Source organism: Mustela erminea, chromosome 2 (assembly GCF_009829155.1).
Source record: "Mustela erminea isolate mMusErm1 chromosome 2, mMusErm1.Pri, whole genome shotgun sequence".
Classification (NCBI taxonomy): domain Eukaryota; kingdom Metazoa; phylum Chordata; class Mammalia; order Carnivora; family Mustelidae; genus Mustela; species Mustela erminea.
The window spans coordinates 68884308-68909467 of record NC_045615.1 but is presented as its reverse complement, the minus strand read 5'-3'; the positions used below and the strand labels follow the sequence as shown (position 1 = coordinate 68909467).

Genomic DNA, 25160 nt, shown 5'->3' with positions numbered 1-25160 from the left:
CTTTTCTTGGCCTGCAGTCCTCAGTCTACTTAATCCCAGTCTGTTTGTTTATTTTTGGGAGGAGAGGTGTGGGGGTTTTGTTATTTTATTAAGCCTCCAAAGATGCCATTATATGTATGTGGATCAGGGACTCTTCCCCAGATTTCTGTTTTGATCGGTGAAGACAGTATCTATATACTTATTTTGGGATGACCCTAAAACACATTCTCATGTAAACTGCTGAAATAAAGAGTTTAGGATATTATCATTGTTTGTAATGCCTGGTCTCCAGACAAATAAATATTTTTATATGAGAAAAAAAAAAAACATATAAGCTGATAGACTCTCTTCCCTGTCAGTGCTACCCAAAAGAACAATGACACTCCCTGTAGCATCCCCAGAACCTAAGTCTGAAAGCTGAGCTCAAATCTGAGTTCACATGCTATTTGTGAGGTCTTCTTCCATCCGAGGTAAAGATACTAGTTTGACTAATTTCCAATAAGTGAGTTGAGGAATAAGCAAATCAAGGACTTTGATTTGATGCCTCCTGAACAGACTGCATCGTGAGGGGATAAGCAAGTGAGAAGGATCCTGGGTTTGGGGGGACAGGCAGAGAGCAAGTCACATTGATAAAATAGTGGTGAACTCATTTTTTTCCCAAGCTACTCCACTTTAAAAAAGGAGCATTTCAAAATAAAAACGTTACAAGACATGGTAGAACCCAAACAGCTCCTCCTGGCCTACCAAGGATATAATAAATATTTCAGGATGACAGGTTTCTCCCTGGACCCCCTGACCACCCTTCTTCACTTTTACTTGACTCGGCTTTCCAGCGGAAGGTCTCATAGGCAGGCAATGCTTTCTAAAAGCTATTTCCCCCACATTAGTCAATCTGGCAGAGCCGACCATAAGGGTAAGGGCTGTCTTATGCTTCAAAGAAATTTAATCTATTAGACCACTTAGAGGCTAAATACCTGGCTTGGGGGTGTCAGAGGAACAGGTGGTGTGGCTCTCCCTACCAGTAACTGCTGCAACCCGGCGCCAATCACATCCTGCAGGTTTGTTTTGTCCTCTGGGCCCACGGCTTGTTTGTACTGCCACTTTTCAGGCACGAAGGGCCACTTCATTTCCTTTGCCTCCTGGATCAGGGTCCTCAAGTCGCCGGGGAGTGAAGCTGAAAAGGTCAGAGTTCAGGTAAGGAAATAGCAGTCAAAGAAAAGGCTGTTGAGTTACCAATGTTATGATGAAGCACCTCAGTGGCAAAGAAACATTTTTCCTACCTCTTGCTGGCTGGTGGAAAGCTGGGGGTTCTGACTCAAAGAATAATAGCGCAAAGCTATCTGTCAGGGGTGGCCCTGGTCTACTTTGCCCTTCAGGTAAATTGGGGTAGTCAGGCATTAAGAAAGGTTTTTAGCAGGAAGTAAAGCACTTCAGTGACTATCTCTGCGTGAAGAACCAGAGAAAGGAATGAAGGAAATATTATTTTCCCTGTAAAATGAGAAAGGGACCGAGAGGGACTGACATCTGGGACTTGTGGCAGCTGGGTAAGGCAGAGAGTCAATTGGTACAACCTCTTTTTACTTCTCTAAGACATTGCATACTTTCACTACGGACTACAGTTGAATAGAGGTGATTGGTACAAAAAACCCAGATGAAATTTGAAGTAGTACCAATTTATTGTGAAATGGCCCTGTTTCACATGAGTAGACACGTGCCATATCTTCCTAGGCACCAAACCTCATTATGGAGCTCCGCGATCTCCTATCCAAACTTAGAAAACCCAAAACTCTGGAAACTGGAATGCTTTTTCGTAAGTTTGGCACCCTAACCAGACTTGAACTGACTGGGAGCTCTTTATGGTCTTGTTTATCTTATTTAGTGAGATTAGCCAAAAGTTGTGCTGCAAAAATTTTAATGTTTGACTCTAGATGCTGCCCCTGCTTCTGCTGGAGTGTGAATGTAACAGATGGTCCCTGCACCATACTACCTTCCTAACATTTGAAAAATTCTGCATGCTGAAGCACGTGTGAAGCCCCAGCGTTCAGGATTGTGGACCTGATTACACGACTGATAGTTAGAAAGCTCGAGGTGCTTATCTTACAGACATTTCACACTCAAAAGTGTCTAAAGCTGGGGGCTCCTGGGTGGCTCAGATTGTTAAGCATCTGCCTTCGGCTCAGGTCATGATCTCCATCCAGGTCCTGGGATTGGCCCCTGCATCGGCCTCTCTGCTCAGTGGGGTATCTGCTTCTCCCTCTCCCACTGCCTCTCCCCTCTTCTTGTGCTCTCTCTCTCTCAAATGAATAATGAATAAATAAAACCTTTTTTTAAAAAGTATCTAGAGCTGAACTCACCATCTTTTTTATAAATCTGTTTCTCTATTCTTTATTTTGATGACTGCTACCACCATTCACTGAGTCACCCAAGAATAAAACCTAGAAATCAGGATAGACTTTTTGCCTTTTCTTCCCCTCTCAACATCACCAGTTTTCAAATTCTGTAGATCCTAAATTCCTCCTTTCCATTATCAGTAACTCTTGCCTGAACCACTGTTTCCTACCTTGCCCCATCCATTCCAACTTCTGCGGTGCTGATCCCCATTTTGCTAAAATACAAAATAGACCAGGCCATTGCCCTGAATATAATTCTTTAATGGTTTTGTACATCTCGTCCTCACATTTGCATCTCCCTCCCCCAAACCTTTCATGATCAAGCTCAGGCTGACTGGCTTCAGCACAAACGTGACCACTTCTCATCAGCCTGCCGTGACCACCCTGCGGAATTAAAAGGTCCATCCAGAGTGCTCCCAAACCCCAAAATGCATGGCCTTTCAGTATTCATCCCATTGCTCTGTCATCACACTTCCCTCTCACTGCACTGTGAGCTCCTGAAGATGGGCATCCTGTCTTACCACCATTGAAATCACATCATGATGGTTAAAAGAAGGATTGGTCTTATGTCTACATGAGACATGCTACATAGGACAAAAGAGATATGACAGAGAGAATAAAAAACAAAAGGAAAAGGAAGGAAACCTAACTCTGCCTTAGGCCACAATGCCCTTCTGTGTCCTTGCCACCAACTGCACAAATGTAAGGAAGACCGCTGGTGGGGAAACATTGCTTGGCATTGAGGAGATATCAAAGGGGCCACACCAGTGAGTAATCCGTGCAGACTACTGAGAGTGATTTACAAATAACCCACTGAAATCATTGCTCTTTGATTCAGCAACCCAGAACTACTGAGCACCGGCTATGTGGTAGCACTCCTCCAAAGGAAGCACAGCCATGGCATAAGGGATTCATGTGGTCATAATCTGCTAGAAAGCCCAGCCCTCTGATGGCCAAAAGTGTTCCAATAGGGGCGCCTGGGTGGCTCAGTGGGTTAAAGCCTCTGCCTTCGGCCCAGGTCATAATCTCAGGGTCCTGGGATAGAACCCCACATCGGGCTCTCTGCTCAGCGGGGAGCCTGCTTCCTCCTCTTTCTCTCTCTGCCTGCCTCTCTGACTACTTGTGATCTCTGACTGTCAAATAAATAAATAAATAAAATCTTTAAAAAAAAAAACCAATATACATGTAGAGAAAAATTAATTTATTTATTCCTTCCTTCTTTCCTTCTTCTCTTCTTCTCTTCTTCTTCCCCTCCCCCACTTCCTTCCTTCCTTCCTTCTTTCTTATTTCAATATTGTATTTATTGGAGAGAGAGAGAGTGTGAGAAGGGGCAGAAGGAGAGGGAGAGAGAATCTGATGCAGACTCTACACTGAGCAAGAGGCCGACGCAGGCCTTGATCCCATGATAGCAAGATTGCGACCTGAACTGAAACCAAGAGTCAGCCGCTTAACCGACTGAGCCACCCAGCTCAGGGGTGGCTTTAGGAGCACCTAAAGAAAGTTTCTTAAATGATACTTGTAAAGAGTTGGGAATAGGGTGATTGCTAAGTCCTGTTCACTTAGGACAGTCCTGTGTGGCCCTAGAGTATTTATTTGTAGTGTTCCTTCTCACACTGAAGTGTCCCATTTGACTGATCGATTATTTGGAAATTCTGTCCATGAATATCAAATTCAGGAGGCAAATGAGTAGTTAAATGACAATAGGAAGCTGATTTCTGGATTCAAAGAGTTTTACCATATATTAGCACAGAATCGTTTAAATATTTTCAATTTTTTTCATGATGACAGAGAAAATCTGTTCTACACAACTCATTTTTTGCCTTTCCCTCACCAGCCTCTCCCTGCGGAGCATGCCAGAGCATGGACAGTCTAATGTGCCACCAAAGTCAGTGATGCCTCTGAAGTACATTTTTAAAATATATCTGTGTTTAGATTTCAGTTCCTTCTCTATTTCTGAGGAAGTTGCTGGGGTAGTCTCCCATGCTGACAAGGATAATTTCTTTTTCTTTTTTTTTTTTTAAGACTTGATTTATTTATTTGACACAGAGAGAATGATAGAGAGGGAGAAGTGGCTTCCGGCAGAGCAGAGAACTCCATGCAGGACTTGATCCCAGGACCCTCGGATCATGATTTGAGCTGAAGGCAGATGCTTTATGACCTCGCCACCCAGGTGCCCTTGAGAAGAACAATTTCTGAGGGAAGAGGATAGGACTGAGAGGAGGAAGAGAAAGAATAAAATCACAATGATCATGTTCAAGTCCTCTGAGTAATTCTGTTGCCATAGGTGACCCTGTACTAATGTCCTTCCCTTGGAGTACATGCAAGCAATGACTTTGGGGATAGCACAACCTGCCCACAAGTGTCACTCAGAAACCACCTGCTAAGGGAAGGACTCTGTGTCAGACTACACTCAGTTGTACTGACGGCGCGTGGGGTGGACCCCACAGCTTGCCTCCGTGGGGATCGATTAATGCTGACATTGTCAATGGCTCAGCATAGGTCTCCTCCCCCATGGACGTATCGGATTCAGCCGAGCGCAGCAGCCGGCCCCTGATGGAGCAGTACCCTCTTCTGCCTCTTGATCGCTTTCTTCTCCAAGCAGCTTACCTGAAGGGCCGGTGTGAATCGAGTGATTTTTGTGGCCCTGTTTGCCTTATCTGGAACTAAACTGATCATTTCTCCTATTCTGTGCCACTTGGGAAGAAAAAGAAGAAAATGCTACCCAACTGGGAACTCTTGAGTTTTCACGAGGGAGAACACAAAGCTTAACGGAATTGGGGCTGAGTAGACAAAGGATGCCATGTAGTGAAAAGACCAGAGGAAAAACCTCAGTAGACGGAACACAGCACACCGCCCCTGGGGAGAACTGCAGCACGTTCTGGAGGCGCTGAGTACCCGCCGCTCCCTGACAAGGGGCTAACACCTGCCAGTGTGTGCTCAGGCTGATGGACACCTATAACCAGCAAGCAAAAGCACACAGCGTGTATGCGGCTAGTAAATAAGGAAATCACATAAACTAAGGAGCACAAAAGACAGATTATAAAAATTTAAGACATCTACAGGTCCCTAAAAGTGCCTCTGTAAAAAACGTGTGTGCCTATATACAAGAATATGGGGAAAAGGCTTCTCCAGAACATTTTCCCATTACATAACATCAAAAACAAAAGAGATGGGGAGTGTGCACTATATGTGGTCATCTTATTTCTGCAAGGAATAGCAAGTCTCTAAAAATACAAAGAAAAATATTAAAAGCACACAAAAGGGACACACTTATAGAAATGGAGAAACATTTATTCAAATGCTAAAAAGAAGTCTAAGGAAAGAAGCTTCTCTCTCCAAAACTGGCTATGGAAGAAGTAAGAAATACTTTAGCTTTCCAGATTTTGTGATAGAAACTTCCCAAACAATGACCTATCTAAAACTGTGAATGGCATAAACTATGAAATGAGCAAAAGACCAATTCAATTCTGATAGTGATGCAATCAGTATTTATCAGTGTGAGAGGATTTATTTTACAAACAGCATGCGAATGCAGCATGAGAAATGTATCGATAATTAAAAAAAGAGAGAGAGAGAGATTGGACCAATGAGATGACATATTTAGGGAAACCACAGAAGCCTATGGAAACTGATGAGGCACAAAAGCCTCGTTTGAAAAAAAAGTATGTGCCACCATTCAGAAGTTGCTTCAATTTTTTAATAATTGAAATTTACGTGCACCGGTCCACTTGCACCCTTTGTTCTTCTTGAACTACACTGTTTTCTTGTAGCCTCATGTTTACTGAAGCCTAAAATTAGAACTGACAGCAATTCACTGCAACAAAGTGGGCTTCCTCCCCTGCCCGTCCGCCTGCAGCCCATGTCCCATTCATGCCCTAGAAATCCACTCATCTCTCGGTGGTCATCTGCCAAGAGAAGAAAAATAGGGCAGAGATGAAAACACGTCGTTCAGGCAGGGGAGTTGAGAGCGGACCTGCTGGCTTCTCCCTTCCCCCAGTGCCTCCCGTCAGGACCTCACCTCTGCACTGCTGGTCCTCGCTCTTGGCCTCCTCCGACACATCTGACGCCTCCAACAGGAGCTGGTCCAGCACTTGCTTGCACTCTTGCAGTAGTGTAGCTACCGCTTTTTGATTATTCATGACGATTACTCTTCCTCAACGATGAGTCAAGTGTCCCTGGGTCTATGGTGATCAATTACCCAGAAGAAGACATCGATTCTCAATAAAAGAGCCCCTTCAAGGAGGAGGTACCTGGTGAACAAAAGCGGGAAAAAGATGATTAACTGAAGCATCATCAATTATCTGTAAGGCTCAAGCAGGGAGGGATAATAGGGCAAACACATGAAAATACATGACAGCCCCTGAGGACTTTATTAGGGGAGTGTGTGAAATTACTGCAGGGCCTGGTCGGGATGGGCAGCACCTCGAAGGCGTCAGAGAGCAGAAGGGAGAGGCTCCTGGTAGAGACCCTGGTTACCCACAGTGATGTCAGCGGAATCCCACGAAGCCAAATGAAGTGAATATACCCTATGATTTATGTATCTTTCGCATACTTCACATCGGTGCCTCTGGATCCCAGTAGCACCACACTTTCTGTCTCTCTGGAAGTCTACAGGAAGCATCTGGCTGACAGTTCTAATATTCAGTTACAAGCACATGGTGATATGAAGTTTACCACTCTCATAACCCGCTGCTGATTTCCCCTGTGAAGTATTCTTCATGGTACTTAGTATCGCATAATTTGGACCAAGATAGGCAAAGGCAGATGCCAAATTTAAAGCTCTTCACAGCCAGGCACCTTGCCAAATAAGATAGAGAAATGATATCTCAGAAAACCCAATTTCCTAGATCTATCATATGGGTGAATTTATCATATGGATGGATGGATCTACTTGTATTGCTATTTAACATATGTACAGTTGAGAGTTTTCATATGCAAATTTGAATATACTGTAATGATCTATGGCATTCAAGGTAATTTCAAGAACAAAATAAATGACAAACAGTACAAAAATGCCTGGCAAAGTTACTAGATTAACTAGTAACTAGATTAACAAATTAACTGGAAAGTTACTAGATTAACAAATCTTTTTGTCTGTCTTCCCTTTATTAAAGAATATACATCGAAACAAAACAAACTTCCTTTTGTTTTGTTCACAACGAACAAATGAAACAAAGGAAGTCTTTCTGAGTTGGCCAGGATAGATTGCGGAGCTGCTGTCTGGTTTAGACACTCTCATAGGCACACAGAATTTTATTACCAAAGCAAGAAAGACTGAAAGCAACAGATAAATGGATGGCCCCAGTCCCTTTTTCTCCTAGCTTATACATGCAATGAAGTAATCATCAGAAACATTAAAGCAGTGAATTATTATAGGCTTTGGGATTAACAAGGCCTCACTTTAAGAAGCTAGTTTTGAATTTAAATAGCAAGAAAAAAAATTTTTTTTCCTATTCTAAGACACAAGAGGAATACAGAATGAAAGATGAGCAAATTGTATAACCTACACATTTCATTTTTCATTCTAACCTGACTGGTATAGTTCATATGCTTTGGATTTTAAAATACACACATATTCTTTACACAAACTGCCAAAGCAAAGTTTTCAGATGTTACAGGCTTGTTTAATTAAAATAATTTTGTGTTGTTGGTAAAGAACACAAGTAGAGTACTTGAATACAAAATTCTTATTACTTGAGAATATTCACAGGTGAGATTGTGAGGAATTAGTTACTGGAAGCATTTAAGCATAACTATAAATTAAGTTGCTCTTCTGTTTAATATGTTTCAGAAAGTATTCCTGCATGGTTTGTATTGCTGGACTAAATGGTTTTCAGTGTCCCTTTTAGCTCAAGTGTTTTTAAGTCAATGTTGTGTAGTAAGAGCTGGCCATTAGCTTGCTTTTCTACGAAAGGAATCAAGAAGTAAGGGCTAGTCAGAGAGCTAATTAGTGGACTAGCATGAGGAAGAGGCCGTGTAGCAAAGGCCATTCTAGTCCCAGCATTCCTGAAAAAGGGATATATGGCTAGAATGGGAGGTTAGTATGAAGACTGAGAAATGCAGTTAGCTATGGGTGAATAGGACACATTCACTTTTCTTCAAATAAAAACAAGAAGGGCGTTCTCTTTGCTAGAATCATTTTTAGACCTCCTGTAGGAAGAGGGATATAAGAAGAAAATATGAAGAGTTCGTGCACAAAGAAATAAAACTACTGTACTATAATTTTAATAGCATATCACCCCTTTGTCTAAAGGCTTATAGTAAGATCTTATTGGTGCCATATCATCCTCTTAAGGTAGAAAGTCATCTTTTGTTATATTAACAAATTGAAATAAATTTTAATTTCTCTATTTCTGTAAATGTTTAAACAGAAATAGCATGGAGAAATGAAAATAAGACTTGGATATAGGAAAACTGTTACTCATGAAAGTGTTCAATGGATATTTGTGACTAATTCAACTTCATTCTCTGTCATTAACTATTTGAGAGACCTCTGAGACGCACTTTTGAGACTCATTTTTCGTAACTGTATTTTATGGGGGTCAAGTGGGAACAATTGCTAATATCTTTCCAGGTCTTCGATTACACACTTAGCAGCCTGTCTGTTGCTATAGAATATCTGATACTTATTTACTAAATAATTTCTGTCTCTTTTGAGAACACTTAAGTATAACATCTTTATGTATACTTTTCTCTGTGGCTTAGAAACGTTGGCTTGAATCTTAGAGGTTGATTACTAAATAAATATAACTCTGCTTTTGTTCCCTCACTTGAAACCCTGATGCCTAATGCCCAGGATCATAAATCTCTTCCTTTTGTCTAAGTGCTGTGAAAGAGAGATAAGCTATGTGGTTCTGTGAGGACAAACAACAGGACTGACCTAATAATTTGGGTAAAACGAGAGCAGGTGAATGGGGGATTCCCTGAGGATGTGATGTTGGAATTAAACTCTGTAAGAAGAACAGGGCTTAATGAAGTTAAAATGGTGAGGAATGGACCTAAGTAGAAAGAAATATAGAGGAAACGAGAGAAGGCTAAATTAGTTGAAACAGTGATTAAAAGAGAAAGTTAGTATGAGGTGAGTTTGGAGAGCTAAGCAAGGGCTTTTCAAGGCCCTGTATACCAGGTAAGGAATTTTGTGTTTACCCTAAAAGTCGTAGGAAACTACTGGTAGCAGGAGAAACATGACCCCAGATTTGCATCTGGAAAAAGTTCATTCTGTTTTGGCTGTAGTGTGTACTGGGGGCAGAGAGAAGAGGGTGATTGCAGGTAGACCAGTCAGACATTTATTGCCAACAATTTAGGTAAAAAAATATCATCAATTTGGACCAGAGTCATAGGGATTTGGAAAACTGGACAAATTTGAGGACCGTTTAGAGAGTAAATGCAATATTGCTGTTGGATGGATACGAATGGTCTTAAAAATGAGTCCCAAGTTTCTACTTCACCAAGGTTCAAGGTTGAATAGACGAGACATAAATACATCCTAGATTTTGTACTTCTAGCAATAAAGATAGTAAGAAAGATAAGTCCTACTGTCAAGAATAAGTAATTCGATTTTAACCAGTAAAGTATTTCTTAAAAAAAAAAGGAAATATTTTTTTGAGATAATTAATGTTTAGTACTTGTGACTATCCAAAATGTACTGAGGATATTCTTTATACTTTTTTTTGAAAGTTATAGCATTTTCTCTTTTCCCTGCAGAATTCAGGAGAGACAATAGGATGAAAATACTGTAACATGAGAAACACTTTAGAATCCAACCATCTGTCCAGACTTGTATGGTTCATTGTTAAGCATAACAGAGGCTGGAGCCTAGGAAATTTTCCTTCAGGCAATAGTTCTGCTGGAAATTTTGGTCAGCTTCCTTTATAAAAGAATCATTTTCAATTTCAACACATTTCAATTTTTGCTCCCTGAACTGTGGCATTCTGTGAGCTGTATGTATTTCTAAATTGAATCATGTTAGTTTCCCTCTATTTTTTGTAATATATTGATCATTTTTTCTATTTTGACATCCCCCTATATATTTTTTTTCTAAAAATTAAATAGAAAGAGGCCAGAAAAAGCAATAGGACATACAGATGCCTCTAGAATAACACTAGATACTGAACAAAGTTAGACTCTAAGGCACACATGCACACACATAGCCAAATTGTCATGTACTCATACATTCCATGTTTGATTTTGATATACATGTACTTTATTTCTGTTGGTGATGTAGAATTTAACTGAGTGGCTGAGTTATAATTGACAAATAGCCATCATTAAGAGTCAGCAAATCAGCAGACTATTCAAAGCCCTATTTCTTTTGGCATTTGTGAGTCTTTTTCCTCGGACAATTAATACTAAGGTAATGGGGGTAAATCAGGGAAAATAAAAGAATTCCAAATGTATTCCGTGGTCTACTGGCTGCCACCTCTGTAATAATCCACTGGCCAACCAGCCATAGTCCTTAAGCTAGAAGATGTGGGGAAGCATAAAGAAATAGAAGAGATGGCCTATATTGCCAAGAAGTCTATAATATAATTATAAGACATAAATACATTTAAAATGAACTACACAAGGCACACTAAACACGACTATAGTCTAAAAGCTCAGTTTAAAATATCTTTGTTGTAATTCAATTTATGATTGGTTAGTTTCATAAACAAAGCCACAGAGCTCATTTAATTCATAAGTACATGAATAATTATGCAAAATATACCTTTTCATCTACATTCTAAATCATCTATTGTATTGTTTCTATGAGAAAATGTTTTCTGCTCTCCAGCATAGAACAAGAGTGTGTTTCCCCAGTCCATCACTAGCAATGACAACCCAGCTTTTTACACCCTTTCACCCTTCCCTGAGCAATCCCGCACACTAACTTTGACCATAGTGCCTCTGGTACTGGTTGGTGCAAGTGGGGAGACAAAAGGAGAAAGAGAAGTTTTACTGGCGTATAAGACAACCATGCAGCTTGGATAGATATGTCTGGGTAATGGCCATTTTTAGCATTTTCAAACTGAATAAAAAGGGAGAAGAAAAGGTGACTTCTAAGTCATCAAAACCTGAAAGAGTAGATAGACTTCTATTTCTAGCAGTATGGAAGGCTATACACCCTCACCAACATTCTCACTGAAGACAGGCAAAAATGCTGGAGAAGCACTTTAACACTTCTAAAATGTGTCAATAAAACGATAAGAAAGGAAGGTCTACTCAGAAAACATAAACCAAGTACAAGCTGGAACCCAGAAAATTAACCAACACAGAAACTAGCCTTTGCCTCAAGAGAAATTATAAGCACTCTAAGCCGAAACTTTGGTTTTCGCTATCTAAGAGTGTGGGAAGATGGGAAATAAAACCCAAGGCCCACCCAAGATGGGACATATAAGAGGAAACTGTTCCCTTGCATAAAACTGATGTCCTAAAAGGTTGAATTGTCAGTGTAGGACGAGCTAAAGATAAATCCCCATCCTCTCCTGCCACCTCCCGGGAAATCTGCCTGTGGCAAAACCTGCTGCTTTCTGGGAGAGAATGAAATTTTTTGCCTGTGAGAATTTGAAGCCACAAGATCCACAGAACTTCTACCTGATAATTACTTTAAAATAAATTTTTTAAAAATAACCCTAAATTTTCAGGAGGACACACCCTATAAATCTCAACTTACCACATAATGACATCCCTACCTAGGCCTCATGCAGACCTCATGCAAATTCTGAAATTAACTGTGTTTATTGAAAACATGTCAAATACCTAGTCATGTTTTTCATTCATTCTTTAGATTTTATACGACGTTTTTCAAGATCTCCAGAGATAAATAATATTCTAACACCATGTTTGCTATTTAAAATAGCTACAGCAAATAAAAGGTGATTTTACACCTTTGTACACATTTCCATGAAATGTGAATTTCATGGGGGGAAAAAAAAGGTCCTAGGTTGGTAGTTTGGTAGTTTTCTCAGGCAATCAGTGGAATGAAACATAATCTTCTCTAAAGGAATCTGACTTCAAACTAAGCGTCAAAGATTTCCACCTATAAAATACCAAGAAATATGAGTATACATGTTTAAAGATCTGAAAGAGTATGGTGAGTGTATGAATTAAGAGCAAAAAAGTATAAAAAGGGGGTGCCTGGGTGGCTTAGTGGGTTAAAGCCTCTGCCTTTGGCTCAGGTCATGATCCCAGGGTCCTGGGATCGAGCCCTACATCGGGCTGTCTGCTGAGCAGGGAGCCTGCTTCTCCACCCCCACGCCTGTCTGCCTCTCTGCCTTCTTGTGATCTCTGTCAAATAAATAAATAAAATTCTTAAAAAAAAAACTATAAAAAGGCACAGGCAGATTGAAAAAGAATCAAATAGAATTTCTATAAAAGAAAAAATAATAATTAAAAATATAAAATTCCATGAATTAGATAGATTTGATAAAAATACCAGCTCTGGTTGAAGATAAAATTTTTAAACTGGTTGATGAATCAGAACATTTCATCTAAAACACAACAAAAGGGGGCGCCTGGTTGGCTCAGTGGGTTGAGCTTCTGCCTTCGGCTAGGGTCATAATCTCAGGGTCCTGGGATGGGCCCCGCTTCGGGCTGTCTGCTCAGCAGAGAGCCTGCTTCCCTTCCTCTCTCTCTGCCTGCCTCTCTGCCTACTTGTGATCTCTCTGTCAAATAAATAAAATCTTTAAAACACAACAAAAGAAGACAGAAAAATGGAAAATACAAAAGAGAGGTTAAGAAGCGGAAAGAATTAGGGCACCTGGGTGGCTTAGTTGTTAAGTGTCTGTCTTCAGCTCAGGTCACAGTCCTGGGGTCTTGGGATTGAGCCCTGGATTGTGCTCCCTATTCGGTGGGGAGTCTGCTTCTCCCTCTCCCACTCCCCTGCCTGTGTTCCTTCTTTCACTATATCTCTCTCAGTCATATAAATAAATAAAATCTTAAAAAAAAAAAAAGAAACAAAGGATTGATAGGAAAGCTCTAGAACATGTCTCATTGGAATCCTAGAAGGGAAGAAGAGAAGGAAGCAAAAGAAATGTTTGGAGAGATAAGGACCAAGGACAGGAGAAAGAAAGTAATTAAAATACCCATAATCTTCAGGCAGGTTAAATAAATAAATAAAAATCTATATATAGTAATATCATAGCAAAACTAGGGAACACCAAAGGCATACAGAAGATCTTTAAAGTAGCCAGAGAGAAAAGACAGAATACCTTCAAAGAAACAATAATGAATTTATAGCTACCTACTGAAAAGCAACAATGGAAACTAGAAGATAGTGAGAGGATATCTTCAATATGCTGGGGGAAAAATCTGAAAAATAAAAATGTTTAAAAATAAACATAACAGATTCTTACTAACCAAGTCTCTGAAGTATATACTTTAGATACAAGGAAAGTGATCACAGATGAAAGGTCTGAGATTCAAGTAAAAATAATAAGCAACAAAAATGGTGAATTGTTGGCTAAATGTAAATACTGATTGTATAAAGCTACAACAATAACAATGAGATGAAAAAAATAGAAAAATACACATACAAACATAAGGAGCATATATATCAGGAGGACAGTGATTTATGTTAAAGTGTTTTAAGATCTTGGAATTGGTAGAAGGAACAGGGATATTAACTTTATGATAAAAATTTCTAAGATAATCCTTAAAAAATTGAAATAAAACACAACTTTCAAGCTGGTAGAAGGCAAAAAATGAAAAGAAACAAAACAATTCAAAAGAAGGCAAAAGGGGTGCCTTGATAGCTCAGTTGTTTGAGTGTCTGACTCTTGATTTTAGCACAGGTCATGTACTTGAGATGGGGTCCCACAGTGGGCTCCATGCTCAGTGCAGAGTCTGTTATCTTTCTTCCTCTCCTCCTTCCTCTGCTCACACGTTCTCAATCTCTCTCAAATAAATAAATAAAAATTTCAAAAAGATTTTATTTATTTATTTATTTATTTGGGAGAAGGGCAGGGAGAGAGAGGGAATACAAAGTAGACTCCGTGATGAGCGCAGAGCCCACTGCAGCAGGGCTCCATTCCACAACTGAGAGATCATGACTTGAGCTGAAAGCAAGAGTCAGATGCTTAACAAACTGAGCAACCCAGGTGTCCCAGGATAAATTTAAAATACAAAATATGATGGTAGAAATAAATTAAAATATATTAGTATTTCAAACAAATATAAGTGAATTAAATGTTACAGTAAAAACATAAAGATAGACTTGATTAAAAAAATAGCTACATGGATTTACTTAAAATATAAGAATTTAAAAAGGCTAAAAGTAATAAGATAGAAAAAAGATATATTAGAAAAATACTAACTAAAAGAAAGTATAGTTACATTAATATCAGACAAAATAGACTTTAAGGAAAAAGCACTAATAAAGATAAAAAAGCCACTTTACAGTGATACATGGTTCAGTTCACCAGGAAGGTAGAGCAAGCAATTCTAAACTTGTATGCATCTGGAAGCATACCTTTTACTATATATGAAACAAAAAAGTGAAAGAACAATGGAGAAAATATGCAAATACATAATCATAGTGGGAAAATTTAATACACTCCTCTTAGAAACTAATAAATTAAGCAGACTAAAAGAATTGGTAATGATATCATTGATTTGATCAACACAATTAACAAACTTGATCTAATAGATATTTATGAAATTGCAGAATATACATTGTTTTCAAGCATGCCTGGAACATTTATAAGAATTTAATGCCTACAGCCATGAGACAAATCTCAACAAATATCAAAAGATTAACAGTATACATATGACACTGTATGACCAAAAGGCAATTAAGTTGTTAATCCATAACAAAAAAATGTTCATATAAATGGAAATTAAGAAATATACTTCTAAATAACTTGCAGGTCAAAGAAAGAATCATTATGAAATTTAGAGAATATAACAATGCAATGATAAATACTACATGTTAAAATGTGGAATTCAGTCAAAGTGGAACATAGATGAAAATTGATAGCCAAAATACTTAGAAATAAAGAATGCTGGAAAATTCAAGAGTTAAGCTTGAATAACCAAAAGTAAGAAAAAAATATATGAAAAAAGTAGAAGAAAGGAAATAAAAATAAGAACAGAGATTAATGGAATAAAAAACATATTCAATAGGAAGCTCAACAAAATAAAGTTCTTTCAAAGGACCACTGAAATTGATAAACTGCTGGCAAAACTGATCAAGAGATGGAAAACAAACAAATAGAAGTAGGACTAAAAATCTTAGAAGGGGGTGTGACAGATGCTATGGAAATTTTTAAGAAGTTAATAAGAGAATATGGAAACTTTTTTACTGATAGATTTGAAAATAATAAAATGGGTAATTCCTAGAAAAGTATAAGTTACTTAAAAGAAACCAAGGAGAAACATAAAACCTGTATGGTCCTAAAACCTTAAAGAATTGTAACTATTAGTTGAAAATTCTTCTTACAAGGAAAACACCAGGAACATACCGTTTAGAAATATTTTACCATTCAATGAGCCAATAAATCCTATCTTATGCAAAATATCTTTTAAATCAGCAACAAGTGGCTAGAAAACATAATTTAATAAAAATACACCATTTACCAGGGCATAAAATATGTAAGGTATAATAAAAAATAATATATGTGTATATATAAATGAAGTAATTTAATAATTCTAAATTTTTAAATTTAAAATTTAAAATTTAAATTTTTTTTATCTTTTAAAAAAAATTATTAACATATAATGTATTATTAGCCCCAGGGGTACAGGTCTGTGAATCACCAGGTTTACACACTTCACAGCACTCACCATAGCACATACCTTCCCCAATGTCCATAATCCAACCACCCTCTCCCTACTCGCTTACCCCCAGCAACCCTCAGTTTGTTTTGTGAGATTGAGAGTCTCTTATGGTTTGTTTCCCGCCCAATTCCATCTTGTTTCATTTATTCTTTTCCTACCCTCCAAACCCCCCATGTTGCCTCTCAACTTCCTTATATCAGGGAGATCATATGATAATTGTCTTTCTCTGATGGACTTATTTTGCTAAGCATAATACCCTCTAGTTCCACCCACATCATCACAAATGGCAAGATTTCATTTCTTTTGATGGCTGCATAGTATTCCATTGTGTATATATAGCACATCTTCTTTATCTATTCATCTCGTTGATGGACATCTAGGTTCTTTCCATAGTTTGGCTATTGTGGACATTGCTGCTATAAACATTTGGCTGCACTTGTCCCTTCAGATCACTACATTAGTATCTTTAGGGTAAATACCCAATAGTGTGATTGCTGGGTCATAGGGTAGCTCTATTTTCAACTTTTTGAGGAACCTCCATGCTGTTTTCCAGAGTGGCTGCACCAGCTTGCATTCCCACCAACAGTGTAGGAGGGTTCCCCTTTCTCCGCATCCTTGCCAGCATCTGTCATTACCTGACTTGTTAATTTTAGCCATTCTGACTGGTGTGAGGTGGCATCTCATTGTGGTTTTGATTTGTATTTCCCTGATGCCAAGTGATGTGGAGCACTTTTTCATGTGTCTGTTGGCCATCTGGATGTCTTCTTTGCAGAAATGTCCATTCATTGGACTACATCTTCTTTATCCATTCATCTGTTGCAGGTCATTGTGGCTCTTTCCATAACTTGGCAATTGTGGCCATTGCTGCTATGAACATTGGAGTATTTATGGACTTTCTTTTCACTACATTTGTATCTTTGGGGTAAATACCCAGTAGTGCAATTGCAAGGTCATAGGGTTGCTCTATTTTTAATTTTTTGAGGAATCTCCACACTTTTTTCCAAAGTGGCTACACCAACTTGCATTCCCACCAATAGTGTAAGAGGGTTCCCCTTTCTCCGCATCCTCTCCTACACTTGTTGTTTCCTGTCCTATTGATTTTGGCCATTCCATCTGGTGTAAGGTGGTATCTCAATGTGGTTTTGATTTGAATTTCCTAAAGGAGAATATCTAAGGGAGAATATCCTTTTGATCCTTTGGTAAGGGAAGAATTTATCAAACTACTTATAGAAAAAGCAAACCACAAAAGATTGATATTTAATTAGAGAGGTAAACTTCTAATTAGTAAAATGACACCATAAAGAAAGTGAAAAGACAAGTCATAAACTGGGAGAAAGTATTTTGTAATGTATGTAAACTGACAGAGGATTTCTATTCTGAATATATAAAGAATTCCTATAAGTCAATGAAAAAAAGGACCAATCACATAGTAGAAAAAAAAATGAGCAAACAGACACTACACACAAGAGAAAGCACTGATGGCCAATGAACATGTGAAATGTGTCCAACCTCATTAGTAATCAGGAAATACAAATTCAAACCATAAACATTCACAACTTCTTGACTGGGAAAAATATTAAGTTGGGTAACAATCATTAAGAACAGTGTTACTTCCCTTCACCACTGTTGAAAACTACAGTTTGGCATTATTCAGTAAAATAAAAAATGCACACAGTGGGTACACTATGACCCAGTGTTCACTCTTTGGCATGTAGTCTAGTTTAGAGAAAATCTTGGACCAGAGTCTAGGAAATCAGACACGTTCACAATGACACAGTTTGTAATAGTAAACAAACAAAAGGAAACAATCCATATGTCTCTCCACAGGAAAACAGATTCAAAAACTGAAGTGTATTTATGCACTGGAATAGAATAAGTAAATAAATGAATGAATTATAGTTACATGTAGCAATATACGAATGATACTTAGAAATATAGCAAAGCAAGTCACAGAAGAATACATGCATGACATTTAAAACGTTTATAGCTAAAAAAATATAATATTATAGGATACAAATATATATGGTAAAATTACAAAGAAAAGAAAGGGAATGATAAGCTAAAAATTCACAGCAGTGGCTTTATGGAGCAGAGAGTGAAGATGTGCGGGAAGTGTATGAACACAGGAGACTTCAAAGAAAGTGGTATGTTTTTGACTTAGATTAATCTGTGAGCATCTATCATGTTCTGGCTATATTACACCTATTTTAAATTTTTTTGATATTGATTTGACATTTAATGAAAAAATTAAAAAGAGGAGGGCACCTGGGTGGCTTAGTTAGTTAAGTGTCTGCCTTCAGCTTAAGTCATGATCCCAGGGTCCTGGGATGGAGTCCCACACTGGGCTCTGTGCTCAGCACAGGGTCTGCTTCTCCCTCTACCCCTACCCTCTGTTTGTGATCTCTCTTTCAAGCTCTCTCTCTCTCTCTCAAATAAACAAATAAAATCTTTTTAAAAAAATTAAAAATAGGAAAACAGAAACTCAAGTCTAGGAGTACTGCACAGGTAAAAATGTCAGTTTTTGCCTTCAGGGTTGGAGCAATTGATTCCATTGAGGACAGCAAAGGAGCCTTTCTGAGCAGGGAGGGGCACTTGCCCTGGGACTTCTCAAGGGGGTAGGGTTTGGAACAGCTAGAGAGAGAGATAAGGAAAAGAAATCTAGTTGGAGAGGGACAGGACAAGAGACTTTGAGGAGGAGATCCTCATCTCGTATTAAGGATCCATGATTAGCAGAAACTATTGAAATAATGATGAGACAGGCAGTTGGAAACATTAGTTTAATAAACCCTAGATGGCTAAGAAATTTGATTCTCCTTTTCTTTTCACTTACAAAGAAAATGAAGGAGTGTGCTGTGATTTAAAAAAGAAAGGGGAGGGGAGGGAATTCTATACATGACAGAGAATTCTTTCCAACGGCTCTTTATATCAAGACTTCCAGCCTGAAGGCCACACCTTGTTCGAATGCGAGACTGGAGGCCTCTGCTGTCCCTTCTCTCCAAGTTGTCTCTGTCTCTCTTGTCCTTGTGCCCCACCCCCTCCAGCTCCCAGCTGCTGAAGGTGTTTATCAAACTTGACTGCACAGCAAAGTGCAGTCAGAGTGTTCCGGGTCACCAATGGGTTACCTGCTGGCCTCGGGAAGAAAGAGGAGGGGAAAAAAAGGTCATCATCATGGGGCCTGTTGCTCACAGTCCCCAGCTACAGTTACCCACTCCATCAGCCGTGGTGACATCTGACGAATTAGGAGCCTGGCCCCCATGGCTGGAAGAGCAACAACATCTCAGGTCAAGGTGAGCCAAACCTGCCATCTGGTCCTATTCAAGGATTCAGCACTTGCAAATGGGACTTCCGGGAAGAGTTTTCTTTGTATTTTTGCACCCCAAATGAGAGAAGAACTGCCACCTGGACTGACTCCGTATGTCCCCAAACCCAGAGCTGCCACAACACTGGCGGGCAATCATAGAGTAGGAAAAAATTATTTTACAAACTTGGGAGGATCTTCAACCTGGCAAGTAGACTCTCAGAGCCAGGTATCATCCACCCAAACTCTAGGTGAAGAATCTGAGGCAGGAGGAGGTCGAGTAACGTGCCCAAAGTCCCAAGCAAAGATCAGGGTAAGAATTCAGGGTTTCTGACTTGTCCTCAAAACACACCTACCTTCTCATGAAATAGATACCAGGGTTCTAGAGAAAAACACAGCAAGGAAAAATTCACTGGAAGAGAAGAAATAAGGGCACTGGGTGGCTCAGTTGGTTAAGCCTCTGCCTTTGGCTCAGGTCATGGTCATAGGGTCCTGGGATTGAGCCCTGCATCGGGCTCTCTGCACAGCGGGGAGCCTGCTTCCCCCCCCCTCTCTCTGGCTGCCTCTCTGCCTACTTGCGATCTCTGTTGAATAAATGAAGAAAAATCTAAAAAAAAGAAGAAGAAGAAGAAGAAGAAGAAGAAGAAGAAGAAGAAGAAGAAATGGTGTAGACTCGATTGCTAATGTAGTGTGTGGTTTGGTGGACGAGGCAACAGAAATGCCCCATTTCACAGTCAGAAGGGCAAACCTGCTGGGTGTCTCCGGGGGTGAAGTAGGAGGAAAGTGCAGGTGATGGTGTGGTATGCATATGGAAATGGCATGAAGTACAAAAACTGCTAGGACTATGAAGTATTACATACTTGATGAAAGCCAGCAAATGGGAGGACTAAGGTTACTTCCGCAACAAAATATTTTCAAATCTGTATTCATAATTCTCACAGCCAGGAGAGCTATTTGGCAAACAGCCATGCAGATTTTGAGTTAGAGGTAGCCCACAAAGGAGTAGTCTGTCTCAAGATGAAAGGGATGAGGGGGCTGCGAAATCATAGGAACAGCAAAATGAAGATGTGTACTTTCACTGTCGGAGCCATAAGTATAGAGCCACAGTAAGCGCGGTTAGGGTTCTTGGATTTAAATATCTGTTCTGCTGCTTGTTAGCTGAGCGGCCTTACACAAGTAAGGTTTCAGCTTCCTCATCTGCAAAACAGGGTAATAATAGGACCAATCTCACAGAGTTTTATTGAATCGAATTATATTGTACATTGTATGATACAACCATGTACATATAATATATATGCAAAACACAAGGAGAATTACCTAGCATGTAATAAGTGCTCCGAAGTTATCAGTTATTGTTATCAATAACATTTTCAGGAAATAAAACTTCGGTTTTTTAAAGGGCCCCCTAATTTTTCTTTATCTTATTTGGATTCGATTTCCTTATTTACTTAATTAGCATTTATGTTTTTAAGAAAGAAAATTGCTTCGCTATGCAACGTTTTCAGATTCTTAATATTTTTCTCAGTATCAAGTCTTACAATAATGGTATTCTTCCCTAAGTAATTTGCCAGATCCACCCTCAATTAAAGAATAAAAATCTGTTAGAGAATTGAAATATTATGACCAGTTAGACATTTTCAGGAAGAAAGATGTGAGTTTTATTTGCTTAAAAAAAAAAAACAATTCTTAAAACCCAGCCAACTCAGTTTAATCAGCTGTTTGCCTCCAGCACTCAGCCTTTCTTTCCTCTGTCTGAGGCGGCAGGCAAGTGAGCCCTGAAGTGGCTCAGGGAGAGAGCGTCCATCGGATTACAGATCAGACAGAAACACCCGCAACCCCACATCTTCTTCTTCACTCCGAGATACACACAAAGCCCTTTATTTATTTTTTACTTAAAATGTCAAAGGCGCCGGGGTGGGGGTGGGCTTCTGGATTGGGGATTGGCAGCCCACACTCCGGGCCTGACATAATCAAAGTCCGCCATGTGGCTGTGTGATTCGCACAGCGTGTGTATGTCACCAGCCACCGATGGGTCTTGGCAGGGAGCCTCCTACTGGCCTGGGAACAAACGCGTCTTACATTTTCTCGAGTGGCAAGAGACTGCTGAGGGACAAATGCTGGGACATCCACATGCTTTGAGGGCACAGAGGCAAAAGTCGCATTGAGTGAGGCAGACATCCACACCCCGAACTACTTCCACACAGTGATAACCAACACAGCCCAGGGGCAAGGGGCTCTGTAGTAGTTGACCGCAGGGTTTTACCACTCCTGTGTGATCTTAAGCGGGGGAGAAAGGTGTCTATAAAGAAAGGGTGGCACGTTTAATTTTTTGTTTACTTACCTCTTCACAGCTCCTATGCATCCTACGTTGTATACAAATTACAAAGTCCTTCATTAATACGGGTCATTTTAGGAGCCAGAAAGACTATTAAAAAACTAGACCTACTTCTGCTCTCTGTAACCTGCAGATAGCTTTGAGGCCCTCCCCTCTTCAGGCTGACTTGGAAAATGAAAACAGTTTTAGAATTTCAGGATTCTCCACTTTCTAGAAGAGCTCTGTTCCTGGGGAAAATACTGCTCCGTCACGGAGCAAACGTGCTCAGGGCATCAGTCACCTGATGTGGGGGACAACTTCATTGCTTTTGGCCTACTCCACTCACTTTCTTTGGTAGTTCCTCAACAGAAGAGCTCACATTTTCTCTTTTCTCTAATGAGGAGGGTGGAGATCCGAGACTTAGTGTTAATTGTGTTCGTTGCTTTTAGCTAATGAAGGAAGATTTACTAGTGTAGAACTAATAGAAAAACATTAAAAATAAGTAAATCAAAGTAAGCAAGTGAAACACATTAGTTTTTACACAGCCTTTTACCAGGAAAAATTAACCATCTGTTTCCTACTGTTTCCTTAGTGTTTGGTTTTCATAGCTAACTTACAGGTTTATAAAATAACATGTACTGCATTGGCAAACTCTGAATGGTAGTTAAGCATATGCTGAGTATCCATTATATCTTGCATTTGATACTTCTGAAGATTGCCCAGAAACAGAATAGAGAACCCTCAAAGACAGCCTTATTGGGGAAGGAAAATAAGAATATAATTTAGCTTAAAAAAAATTCCAAAGCATTATTCTAACCAATGAGGATGAGTTTTACTTACACTTAGACAAGTTGGAGAATCCATTCTATCCTTTCCACTATTACAGAAGCAAAGGCATTCATATCAAATCTTGTTGAAAGGAAACAGGAGAATTATCTTACTTTTGTAAGATTACAAGGAGGAAGATAGCTAGTAACATGGTCCCCATTTGAAGAAAGAGTCAGAAGTTCAATCGTTTGTCCAAGTTCAGATGGCAACTCACTGGGATTATCTGCAGGTGTTAGACACAAGTTTTTAAATATCCAATCCGCTGTGGTTTTATGTGAGACCACTTTGTGTCCCTGGGTTTTCTGGGAGAAGAAACCAATAACCACACTAAAAAACAGGATGCATTACTTTGGTAGAATATGGATTCTATGACAGAAATGTCTATTCCAGGCTGTTTAAAGAAACAACTCTTCGGTTGATTCTCAAATTTTAAAGCACTGAAATAATAATGGTTGTGTTTTTTTTTCTGGGGGAAACTATCCTAATTTTGACCTTATTCAAGCTGCAGTATAATTCCAGAGGGACCAATGAAGGGGAAGGAAAGAACTGATGAGGTCTAAGTGGTGATTGCATTTATAGATTAATCCTGACAGGGAGCAAATACATCTCTTCCCAGGAGGCCCCAGTAGAGTCAACTAAGAAGTGGGGCCATTATTTATGAGCACGGTGGATTTTCCCCATTACAATAAACATTTTAATTACTTTAAGTGAAACATTCTTTTTAGTGGTAGTAAGCTTCAAAATTAAGTACTGTATAGTCATTTTTTGGTAATTTCAACTATGTAGGCAACCCTCTCTTATTCTTTACATTGTTTCACACAGCAATTTGTCTTACCCTAAAACCAAAACGGGAAAATGGTATAGGTTTATAAAAAGACATTTCACTTAACCAAAACCTGCAAGACCCCACATGGGGAAAGAATGGGCCAAATGAGTGGTTGGCAGCATGGCCCCAGAGTAATTTCATTTCCATCCGTTATATATAGTGGCTTTCCATGTATAATTTCATTTGAAGCTAATAAGTTTGGGAAACACTTATCCAAATGAATCAATGAAGGTGGGGTAAGACTAAAATAATGATGCAATTTTTATTTTCAAATAAAACAGATTTTCATTCTAGGAAGGTATTACCATATACCACAAAACCTATCGACCACATAAATCAGCAATAAAAGTTGCTACAAAAAAGTACTCATGAAATTCTTATATCATGGGAGCAAAATAGCCAATTTTGTAACACTGAAGCCAAATAATCCATTCCCTTAAAAAAAGGAGGGCCCTCCATTTTCTCACTGATTACATTAAGTTGCAATAAATGATATTAAGGCATTAGTGTTAATTTTTGAGGTGAGATAATGGTACTGTGGTTATGTTAAAAAGGAGTTTGTTTTTAAAAAAGGGAAAAAAGAAAAGAAAAGGAGTTCATATCATATCTTAGTATTATTAAATATTAAATATTTACGGATAAAATTGCATGAAGTCTGAGATTTGGTTCAAAATAATTTGGGACATGGAGGTGGGGAGGAAGTGAGGGTATAAATTAGGCAAGACTGGCTCCAGACTGTTACATGTTGAAGCTGAGTAAAATATGTCAGATTTCTTATACTGCCCCCCTACTTCGATACGTTTGAAATTTCTAATAGTAAAAAAAATTAAGATTCTGTTTCAAGGACTCCAAGCAAAAAGAAATGATCTTGATAAACTCTGAGAAACAGAAAAGGACCGTTCTGAAATTATTTTAAAATCTGCCTACTCCCAGGTTTAGAGAGTCAACAAAACTGGGCTTTAGCCTCCCTAATGTGAACTCTTTTCTGGAAAGTGAAGCCACTGCTTCATCTGATTCTGTAATTAAGTCCAGACTATGACTATGTATATTGGGGGGATTTGCTTAATGAATTATCACATATTTTTAATCTGTCTGTTCCGCCTATATTTTCCTCATATAATCTAGGCTTCTCTGCTGCACTTTCCAGTTAGCAGTATGTGCTCAGAAATCACAACCCAATTTAATATTATCTTAAGTAAAATATAAACAAAAAGTTAAATGTGTGCAAAAATAATCATACCCACTACTTCAAAGCCATGAGCACGGGTAAATGAGCATTGTCTATAAAAACAAGAGAAGCACGTCCCCTATTAACACCATCTTGGGAAATCACGGGCTACTCCTGAATGAGTAGAGAAGCCAAGCCTGATTTTAACAAAACTATGTAACACACTTCTATTATTCTACTTTCTACAGAATTAAAAAGTTAAACACCTTAAAACAAAAATTCCGAACCGTAGAAAGAAAATCTCCAACTTCATCTCTGTTTCAATTTTTTTTTAATGTGAAAAAGTAATCTGATGATGTGAATGCCTAGAGTTTTTAAATTAAGTTAACTAATACTTTTAATATACAGTTTACTGTCACAGACCCCGCCAAAAGGCAGGATGGGAAGGGAAATTATCATTGGTTGAATATTTTTATACTTTAGGTACTATGGGAGATACTTCAGACCAAAACCTTATAGTGTAGGCTTTATTATTCCCACTTTAGGGTTGAGAAAGTTGAGGTCATGGAGGTTAAGTAACTTGCCCAAGGTCACATACTACA

General features: G+C 38.9%; 1 protein-coding gene across 7 annotated transcripts in view; it reads right to left on the bottom strand.

Annotated features, from left to right (window-relative positions):
- ALPK1 (alpha kinase 1) overlaps positions 1-25160 on the bottom strand; it is a 119894-nt gene that overhangs the window by 51756 nt on the left and 42978 nt on the right. For 5 of the 7 annotated variants that reach the window (XM_032333160.1, XM_032333158.1, XM_032333162.1 and 2 more), the window contains 2 exons: positions 6388-6619; positions 954-1153 (listed from right to left, as the gene is read on the bottom strand). In XM_032333160.1, the coding sequence (XP_032189051.1) occupies positions 954-1153; positions 6388-6508 (321 nt within the window). In that variant the 5' untranslated portion in view covers positions 6509-6619. Of the gene's footprint in view, positions 1-953; positions 1154-6387; positions 6620-13594; positions 13659-25160 lie in introns of those variants that run through there. The other 2 variants (XM_032333159.1, XM_032333161.1) reach the window with 2 other exon arrangements.